Source organism: Alligator sinensis, unplaced genomic scaffold (genome assembly GCF_000455745.1).
Source record: "Alligator sinensis unplaced genomic scaffold, ASM45574v1 scaffold208_1, whole genome shotgun sequence".
NCBI lineage: Eukaryota > Metazoa > Chordata > Crocodylia > Alligatoridae > Alligator > Alligator sinensis.
This window is the reverse complement of record NW_005842815.1, coordinates 365,690-376,104: the sequence shown is the minus strand read 5'-3', so window position 1 is coordinate 376,104 and position 10,415 is coordinate 365,690. Positions and strand designations below refer to the sequence as shown.

At 44.9% G+C, this 10,415-nt stretch overlaps 1 protein-coding gene across 1 annotated transcript in view; it reads left to right on the top strand.

Annotated features, from left to right (window-relative positions):
- LOC102384636 (prolow-density lipoprotein receptor-related protein 1-like) overlaps nt 1-10,415 on the top strand; it is a 31,915-nt gene that overhangs the window by 13,806 nt on the left and 7,694 nt on the right. Inside the window, exons 13-23 of the mRNA XM_025191423.1 lie at nt 526-750; nt 1,166-1,477; nt 2,377-2,589; nt 3,427-3,532; nt 3,602-3,780; nt 4,579-4,794; nt 5,453-5,691; nt 6,113-6,242; nt 7,034-7,212; nt 8,225-8,411; nt 9,320-9,538. Of these exons, the coding sequence (XP_025047208.1) occupies nt 526-750; nt 1,166-1,477; nt 2,377-2,589; nt 3,427-3,532; nt 3,602-3,780; nt 4,579-4,794; nt 5,453-5,691; nt 6,113-6,242; nt 7,034-7,212; nt 8,225-8,411; nt 9,320-9,538 (2,205 nt within the window). The remainder of the gene's footprint in view (nt 1-525; nt 751-1,165; nt 1,478-2,376; nt 2,590-3,426; nt 3,533-3,601; nt 3,781-4,578; nt 4,795-5,452; nt 5,692-6,112; nt 6,243-7,033; nt 7,213-8,224; nt 8,412-9,319; nt 9,539-10,415) is intronic.

The following is a 10,415-nucleotide window of genomic DNA, read 5'->3' as shown; positions in this document are numbered from 1 at the left end:
GGGGGGGGGGACTAATTAAGCAGAACCCTTGTAGGAAGTCCCTGCCAGCCTGTTTCTCCACATGATGCCAGCTTCAAGCATCAAAATAGCAGCAGAATCTTTATTCTACTTGTTTATAGACCACAAACAATAAGACTGTGCTGTCAGCCTGAAGTATCCCCACCCTGTGTGACAATGGCATCTAAAAGCAAGTGGGTGACCTAGCCAGCTAAGCAGGCCTCTCTTCCTTGAGTCCATGCTCACTTTTCTCTCCTCAAGGGCAAACAACTCCAATTTCATATATGTACTGTTGCCCTAGTCCCTTCTGAAATCCTGTCTTGCCTTAGACTGTCCAGACTAGCCAACCAAATGCACAGGGTGGTGACCTCAAAGCAATTGGCACAGACCTGGCTTTGCTTTCACTTTTAACTAACCCTTCTGAATATCATGGCTAAAGTAGTAGTCGCACCAAGTTTTTACTAGTTCAGCCTGGTCACAGACTGATCACCCCTATTTTTGCATAACTTCTGGCATTAACCTCTGCAGAGTTAACACTTGTATATACAACTGGCAAAAAGCTCTACTTCCTGCAAGTAGGCCCCAAGGGTCTGACTCTCAATGAGACAGTGGTTCAAGAGCAGTGGGAAAACCTCCATCTGCAGGATGTGGACTGGAAGAGAGACTTCACTTATTGGACAGATAACAAAGGGACACTAATACGCTTCACTGGGCACCCAGGAAGAGGAGAAACCATCCAAATTGGGTTACCAGGTGAGAAGCTGTATGTGTATGTATAAAAACTCCTAGAGTAGCATAAACAAGGTGCTTGCAAAGCCCAATGCATCAAACCATGTTGGCATCTAATGTGAAGCCTGTCCTCTTGAAATTAAGAGAAGCAAGAGGCTGGGCAGGAGCTCTTTGCGACAGTAGTATCCAGACTTGAAGCTGAGGGGGTGGCATAGGGAGGCCAAAAGTGGCTGTCCTGCCTTTTGTGCAGACTTAAGGCTCCAAAGGCCATAAGCAGCTTTGAGTCCATTCAGACTGCCACTAGAAAGGGTGTGTTGTGTAATAGTATCAACAGTCTTTGCACTCACAATATGGAGTGACTGCTCCTGTAAATGAACACATATAATGGACTATGCCTCTAAGCTCTGTAATAACTTTTTTTTTTTCTTTCTCTCTGCAGTCTGTTCTGCTAAAGTTGATATATCATCTGGAGCCATATACTGGCTAGCTTGTAACAGAAATTACATTAAAGTTACCAGACTTGCTGACATGGTCACAAGTACGCTCTACCATGCTGAGAGCATCATATGGCACATCTCTCTAGACTGGCAGAGGGCATCCCTGTACTGGCTTGAAAGTGGAAAACCTTTCAAGAAGATGAACCTTACTAGTGGTAGTATGCAGGATGTCTGGAATGTAACCTGGTCAGATGACCTTCATATTGCCCTAGATGCAAGATCTTTCAGCTTTCTCTGGAGTTCAAAAAACCTGGGTAAAGAGGGGGGGGGGGAAATACTAAAGTGCCATTGTGCATAAAGGCTTGATGACTCTCATCATGGCTGTTCCTCAAACAGCTCTGGGGGGAGAAGATGGAAAAAGGACATGGCAACAACTTATTTGTATGTTGCTTGGTTTTTCAAGGTGTGACACTGATACAGGAGTCCACTGAGTGCTAAAGGGGCACTTGTGTGCTGGTAGTAGCCAAGCACTCTGGGCTAGCAAGTCATCTTGCTTTTAGTGGTACAGAGGCTAGATCCACTTTGGAACACCTAGATGAATTTGTTGGTCAAGACTAATCCAACACTGGTGACCTAAGATCTACTATTGTCTAAAGTGGTTGTCTCAGCTGATCCAAGCCATGCCTAATTTCTGATATAAGTGCACTTAGACTAGTAGGCTCAACTAGCTCTTCAATTCTTACTACCTCTGGCAGACAAATTTGGCAAGCCATCCCTTCAAAATGGAGGAGCAAGGAGGGTTGGGCTTGGGATTCTAAGCTGCTGATGATGAATAGACTGGGGCAAGAAACCATGTTGGATCAGAGTTGTCATCCAACCTGTTTAACATAAGGGTATCTGACTACTAGGCTAAAGTCCTGGTAAACTCGTATGTTGCAAGACAAATGTAATGAGACTAGAGGCCAAATATTTTCTGCTTGACTAACAGTTCTGGTACACTGACAAATTGTTAGCATTCAAGATGCAACAGAGTAGTGCTGCACAACCTGAAGGAAGCCAGGGCTACTCTAGAGTGGCAACTCCTGCTCTAGTGGGGTTGGAAGGGTTGTCAAACAGATGACTTCCCTGGTATTCAGGCATACCAGATTATGAGTACTTCTCTACATTACATGTAATCTTTTGTGTGCAAGAGCCTTTTATTGTTCTCTTACAGGTCTGCAGGTTCTGAGCCTTGCTAAGAATAACGTGGACACGTTGAAGAAAAGCTGGATGTATGGGATAGTAGCTGCTTATGAACCTTACCTGGTGTCGGTCAACAAAACCGTTCTCCTGCTCTGGGACAGAAGGAAGATGGAGGTCTTGGCCAGCATGGAGGAAGGCAACATAAAGGAAGTACTTGTGTTCCTGGCCACAGAAGTGAAGACTGGTAAGCCCTCCATTGCTTCACAATGGAGTTGCTCTTAATATATGCTTAGTGCTAGCTAAGCTTCAAAGTTGGGTCTTGAGCAGGGCAGAGGTCTGGGGAAAACTATGGGGTACCCCTACCCAAGAGGTACATTTATTACCAAAGCTGTCTAACTATGTAACATTGGGGGCAGGGGAAGAGATTTCTTGTAGGATGGGCTACATAATACAGTTTCAAAGTTGCTATTTGGAGCTTTTTTTCAGGATCAAGGTGACCTAATATCCCTGTCACTAGGGTCAGGAACTTGGCTGTAGGCAGAGGGACTTATCACTCCCCATTGGAGTGAGGAAAGGGGTAGCACTTCCAGGCTAAATCCTACTGCTGCCTTTCTAGGGCACATTCAGGGGAACCCTACATGGAGGACTCTAGCCAAGGGCACAATTGCCACACTCTGAAATGGCAAAAGGTAGCATCTGCATCAAGTGACTTGGGCAGGTGGGACATTGCTAGCTGACCAGTAAAGTGCTTAAACTCTCTCTCAAAAGTGCTGATTGTGGGCATCTGGCTTTCTGGCAACACAGCTTTGAGCCTCTAGAGGTCACTAATCTTAGTCTAGTTTGATCAGGTGCTGGTAAACTAGAAGGGTCTTGCCTTATGCCAGTAGTGGGGCAAATAGCTTGGGCTTCTCAACCCAGCTGTTGCCTAGGAGTTGATCCACCTGCTTAAACTCTGGATGGGGGTGGGGGTCTCTTAGTCTCTCTCAAAACTGAGAAGGGAATGTAAATTAAGTGAGGTAATCTACAAACTGCTGATGTATGGCTGGTTTCAGAGCATCACTTCTAGTACAACTACTTTAAGTTCCAGAGCCAGTGGCTGCTTCTCCAAAGCCAGCTACCACAACAACACTTGCACCAGTGACTCTGAAGACAACAGTAACTACTACCAAAAAGAGTACGGCAGCTACCACAACAACACTTGCACCAGTGACTCTGAAGACAACAGTAACTACTACCAAAAAGAGTACGGCAGCTACCACAACAACACTGTCAACAACCACTTCAATTGCATTAACTCCTCTGTCTTGTCCTCGGACTCTTGTACCTTGCCAAGATGGAAAAGAGTGCATACCAAATGAGTATTGGTGTGATGGAGAGAGGGACTGTAAGGATGGCTCTGATGAAGAAGACTGTTCTCAATTCTGTAATTCTCCAGGTATTGTATACACGTGTTACTAAATATGTTGGATACTCAAGCACTACTAGTTCAGTCAAGACGGGGAGATTAATGGCCTAAGCCTCTACATCCTTGCAAAGGTAACCTTTTATTCCAGGCATGGTCAAAATAAGACTACTTCCTAGTGTGGATAAGCGCAAAAAAACAAAAACCCCCTCTTAGAAGCATGTGAAACTACAAACAAGGCTTGTCCCTTGAATCCTTTCAGTTTAATAGTTAAACACTAACATCTTGCTATTGGTCTCTATTTATTAATAATAATAATAATTATAGCCAGAACTAAACCTAGAAAACTGCCAGCATTGCTTTGTCTGGCCACTGGCTTTAAAACAGAGCAAATCTGCAGGAACTAGCTCCAGACATGAGCAATAAACTCACCTTGGTTGGGTCATAAATAAGCCATCAAACACATCTGGTAACCTACCATCTCTAGTTGGGTGTATGTAGAATCCAAAGGCTCTTAACAAGCAAGAGAATGGTGTTGCATGTCCCTGCTCACAGGGGTTAATTTTCTATGTGCATAGCAGTGTACCACCTGCTCTAATAGTACAGCACTTGTAGATCCAGAGTAACTATGGAACTGTGGGGCCTGCATACCCCTCAAGAGCCCAGTGCTTCCTGGGAAGAAACCTCCAACCCATCCCCTTCCTCCCCAGCATCAGATTTCAGTAGTTGCTGAATAAGGTCACTTCTGAATAGGACTTCATGGCCTGTTCTTGGCACCTTTTCTCATTCTAAAGAGGTGAAAGAAGCCTGATAATACTACATCTATTCTAGGAGTTTTCAAGTGTCTGAGTGGGAACAAATGCATTGAGGGGAGAGAGCACTGTGATGGTGTACAACAGTGTCCTGATGGTTCAGATGAGTTAAACTGCTGGAAGCCCACACAAGAATGTGCTCTGCATTGTGATGGCAACATGCGCTGTGTCCCAGAGAGCTGGCTGTGTGATGGCAATGCAGACTGTCTTGATCAAGCGGATGAGCAGGGATGTGGTAAGACCAGTATAGGTAGACTTGGGTTTGCTTAACCCATGTACTGAGGGTTGGTTGAATATGAACTTTAACTTTTAAAAATTGCACACTTAAAGGCATTTCTAGACTGGCTCAGGGCTATGAATCCCTCTGGGAAGAAGGGATTCTCTCCAGTAGCCAACAAGCAGTGAAGAGCTTAAGCTCAAGTCTTGTCTTGTGGCATGGGGAGGTGGGGGGGGGGGGAGTTTGTTTGTGGTGGTTTTTGTTTTGTGGTGTGTGTGTTTTGGTTTTTTGTGGGTTTCTTTTTACTGTTTAACCTACTTGCAAAATTTTAATCGCTTCACAAAGCAGAAACACTACCTCTTGCACTACCCTAGGCTGAATGACAGACAAGAGGAAAAGCTGCTTCTGAGCCAGTAAACATGGCTGGGGAATCCAGGCGTGGGATCTCATCCTCCATAATGATGGATGAGTAGGCTAGCAACAATACTGTTCTTAAACTAGAACTCTAACCTGCCCTTGTATGCTTCCCTAAATGACTCTATATGGAGGCACTTTTTTTTTTTTTTTTTTTTTTTTTTTTCTTTTAATGCTGCCACTTCAGCATACCAAAACATAGTAAAAGTGACTTGATGACGCGGAAATGCCCCTGAACTAAGCACAGGCTTTCTTTCTTCAGTTCATGAAGAGTGCAGCAAGTCTGAATTCCAGTGCAGGAGTGGCCAGTGCATCTCTTACTCCATGCGCTGTGATGGGGACTATGACTGTAAGGACCACTCTGATGAAGAAGACTGTGCAGTCCCCAAGCCACTGCTATGCCGATCAGGAGAAGTTATGTGCCCCAGAAGTGGAGAGTGTGTCCTGAAAGAATGGATATGTGATGATGACCTAGACTGCAGAGATGGATCAGATGAGCAGGTATGGAGAATAGTAACTTCCAGTTCTAAAACTGGATTCTAAAGTGAACCTGGAGAACCAGCTGGCCAGTAAGTGGTGTCTGTCTTGGTTATGCCAGTTCTGAGGCATACTGGATAGTGAACTAACACCCTCATGTCCTTCCTGAGCTCTAAAAGGTAGCTTGTAGCAGCTGAGGAGCAAACAAATATTGAATGACAAGCTCTGAGATCTATTGGAACTTAATCTCAAATGCTCTGGTCCACTTCTTGTCCATGGAGAGGCTGGTCTCCTGCCTCAGTTTTTTTTTTTTTAGGGTTTTTTTTTTCTTAATGGCTATGCTGCAACACGCTGTTCTTGCCAGGAGCACTTGGATAACAAAAGACATCCAGTCATTGTAGCATGTGTCAAAGGTACCATAACAAAGCTGTTCTTTTATCCATAGGACTGTGAGCATGAGAAACCTGAATGTAGTTCAAAGCAGTGGTCCTGCACTAGTTTCAAGGAGTGTGTTCCAGATGTCTGGCGTTGTGATGGGGAGAGAGACTGCAAAGATGGAAGTGATGAAACTGGATGTAAGCAAGCTCTTAAGTATTCTCCTTGTAGTGCAATTCTAAGGGTATTGTCCTTGAGCCTATAGAAAGCAATCTTCCAGATCTAGGTCTTGCACACAGATGGTACAACTTTTTTTTTCTTTTCAATTTAGGTTTACTATATCCTCAACTTTCAGCTACATCTAGGCATAGATGTTCCTTTTCTCTAATAGACTTGTTTACTGCAGCTGTGATCTGGTCAAAAACAGTTGGAGACTTCCCAAAATCCAAATGAGAACAACATAAATACTGCAGTGACTGGTCCCAAGTTGTTTGTTTTTTGTGGCACTTTTTTGGTACTATGAAATAAACTGCACCTGTAACAAACTTGGTGCAGAGCTAATCTCTACAGTGCTGGGTTAAAACTAGCATTCTTTGCTTGCATTACTAAAGTGGCTGCTCCCACCCAAGTTTTGCAGAACTACTTCAAAGGAAGCGGAGCTTGGCCCTTTTAATATGGTAGATCATAGGCCTTGGCTCTCACTCTTACCTGGTCTGGAAACCCTTACCCACAAAGTACAAGCTTCTGGCAAAACAGAACTGATACTTCCTATTTTATAGGGGGGAGAAATAGGATATACACATTTTAGTCAATAACTAAAGAACTGAGAGCCACTTAATGATGGGGTAAACCTGAACTCTTACTAACTTGGCAACAGTGGTGGCAGTCACCTGCTATACTGCAACAGACCTGTCTATTCTCCTCCTCCTTCCTGCCCCCCCCACCCTCAAATCCCATGTGGGGCAGTCCATAAACAAAATTCTCTTCACAGGTCAGCCTGCAAAGTGCTCAAGTAATGAGTTCCAGTGCAAAACAGATGTCTGCCTGAACCACACCCTGGTCTGTAATGGCAGGAAAGACTGCACAGATGGGTCAGATGAAGGTGATAAGTGTGTTCTGCCATGTCAGAAGCCATGCTCTCAAATCTGCTACCAGTCACCTGGGGGACCTGTGAGTAAAAGGGAAGCTTCTTAACCCAACCCATCTCCTTTTTTTTTTTTTTTTTTTCCCCCCCCACCTTTGTGTTGTCCTGTACTTGATGACATTCGTTCACCATTATTATTATTTATATTTATAATTTTTTTTAATTACCTGCTGGCTGAGAACCAAGCCAAGTGATACTGCTTGTTTTCCCTTCCCCCTCCCCATGGGAAGGTGCCTGCTAAGTTAAGTGAATGCAGTGTCCTTAAAAACAAACAAACAAAAAAAACTGCTTACCCACCCACCTGCCTGCCATTTTGTGGTTTTTTGTCTCTTATATATAATCGCCTATTACCTAGTGCTCCCTTAATGTACTATAGACAAGTAATCTGTAGCTGCCTTCCAAGACTGAACCAGCAAGATGTGGCCTATAAGTGATACCAGTCCAAATCTAAATTCCCAAAAGGCTTATGCCTCCAGATATATATATTCCTGGGGGCAGATGTTGGTGTGTTTGTTGCACTGCCTCTGTCACTTGCCATGAGGTCTGCCATACCTTGCTTCCACTATCTTCAGGGAGTAGAAGCCCACTTCCCTGGGCCCCACCTGGACTTGGGCATCCTTCTCAGTTTGATGCGACTACTTCCCTATTTCATGCCCTCTCCCTCAAGCTAGAGCAGAGAATAGAGCACTTTAAGAGGCAGGAGATGGCTACTTTAAATAAGGAACTGCTCTCTAAACTTTGAACAGTCAGCCAAGTGCTTGTTGAACCTGAGGGGCAGTAAACTCCAGGAGTGAAGTGGGCAGTAGAATGGACAAAGCTGACTTGCTTCCTTGGCTGTAGCAGGGAAGTAAAGCCATCCTGTCTGCTGCAGGCATGCCTCATTCTTCGTCCATTTTGAGGCTGTCCAAATGCCCCTCTTGGTCACTCATTTGACTAGTATTGAACCTCCCGTGGTCCCAAATGAGCCCTGAATGACCAGTGTACTGAAGTCTTGTGCTGGCTAAAGTGAAGTAGGCTGATGAGCTGCTCCTCTTTCAGAGATGCTCTTGTCACAAGGGATTTGAACTGCATGATGATGGCCTCTCCTGTAGAGACATCAATGAGTGCCAAGAGCTAAGGCATGCCCCTTGTAGCCAGACCTGTATCAATACTAATGGCACCTACAGCTGTGCCTGCCACCCTGGCTACCTGCTGGAACCAGATGACCACACCTGTAAAGTGACAGGTAAGGGATTTCTATTCTCCCTTCCCAGAACACTGGGGCAGGGGGTTGGAGGACTACATAGCTTCCAGAAACAAGGCCTCTACCTAGTGCCTAGTACATAAAAACACTTAATCAACATGGCATCAGCTCAGTCCTTTTAAGCCTTCTAGGAAGCCATGCCTAGTTGGGATTGTTCCTCCAAAGGGACCACATCATTCTGATCTCAGTAGGCTCTGGCACCTGCTCTTGAAGGCAGGTAGAGGTGGCTGCACTAGCTAGATCCTGTCCTATTAAGATTCCTCTACTTGTGGATTTAAGCTATCAGATGATGTTCTCCAACTCGATCCAAAATGTTAAACTTTTTTGCTCTCTAATCCCAGAAGTGTCGGCCCATTTGGTTAAGGGTGGTTTTCTTTTAGCTCCTCCAGTACCCCAAAGGCTATAATGTCCATATGATGGAACTGTTCAGGTTTCAACTTGATGGCAGTTGGGTTGTTCCTAGCTTTTGTTTTTGTTTTTTTGTTTGTTTTTTCCCCACAGCTGGGTGGGTTCTCTTGAGCAGTTTAATGTTGATGCCAGAAAGGAAAGACTAATGCAGCACTATGGCTGTTGCAATACTGATATCCCAGAAAGCTGGATTTTAGCGCTCACTCTCTTCTGGGGGGGGCAGCCTTCAAGCCAGAGATGAACCCATCATTCTGCTATGGAATCTAGCTGCCTGGAAGAGGGTTGTTCCAAATGTCTTCGACCCTTGCAGCAAGGCTCCACTCCTACAGCCATTTGCTTACCACCTCCCATACTAGTATGCAAGGCCTATGCTCAGTTGTTCAGCAGTTCTGTGGCCAGACCTATAAACTTAGGGTGGGGAGAAGGTAGAGGCTGCCTCAACAAGTAATTTAATTCCTGCCTATTGGATTCTGTCTTGGCAGGTTCAGAGCCAATGTTGCTTGTAGCAGTCCAGTCTGACCTATTACTCTATGGACTGAGAAGTCTGAAAGATGATATCCTAGCTACCACTGACAAGAACTTAATTATCTTCTCTGTCGACTATGACTTGGTAGAAAAGAAGGTTTTTTGGATGGATCTCAATGCAGAAAGCATTAAATGGATATCAATGGATGCCAAGAAAAAGGGAACTCTTGTGAAAGGTTAGCTCTGACTTCATCATCACTTCAGGATTTTCCTACAGTTCCCTACTAGTAGGAAATGTCTGCAGTGGGAGTCATAGCTCAAGCAGGTTTTTAGACTAGAAGATGAATGCCAGCTTAACTCCTATAGCTGCCCCCCCCCCCCAACAAAGTGGGAACTAAACTGGGGAGGGGGGCAAGGGAAGAAGTAGATGCAAGGCTAAAACTAATCTTTGGCTGCTGGCAGTGTGCTAGGCTGTAATTGATTCTTGTAGTGTTAAATGTGCTCCAGGAGGCTGTGGGCACTTTAGTGAGCCATGATAATTCAAAGCACTTGACCACTTTTGCACAGGGACACTAATGCATGTGATGCTGGGGTGCGCTCTAAACTAGTGCTCAATGAGCTTTAACAAAAGTGCCATACCACCATTTTTGGTACAGATGCTGATGCAATTGCTGGAGCGTGTTTAACTTCTGCACTCCAGCAGACTTGACTAATTGAGTGTACTCCAGAGCACTGGACTTACAGCATGTTGGAACAGCCTCACTGCACATGTATAGGAACCCAAAGTTAGTGTAGTATGGGTAATGCTCAAGCACCATACCCCAGGGGAGACGACAATTGGCTGAATTCCACCCCCCCACCCATTCATCCAAAGATGCCCTGCAGTTCTCAGAATAGGGTGCTATCAAGTCCAGGATGTGAAATCGAGTCCTGTTGCTACTTGGGTAAAATCCAGTGTCTGCAAAGCCAGGTGCTCGGGGAAGGAACTTACCTGCCCTCTAAGTGCAAGTAGGGCTTAAATGAGTTGTCAATCACCTGGGGCTCCTGAAGCTCTAAGCACTTGTGTGGAAAGCACAAACTACCAAAAGTGCCCTGCATCTTCTGACATCCTGC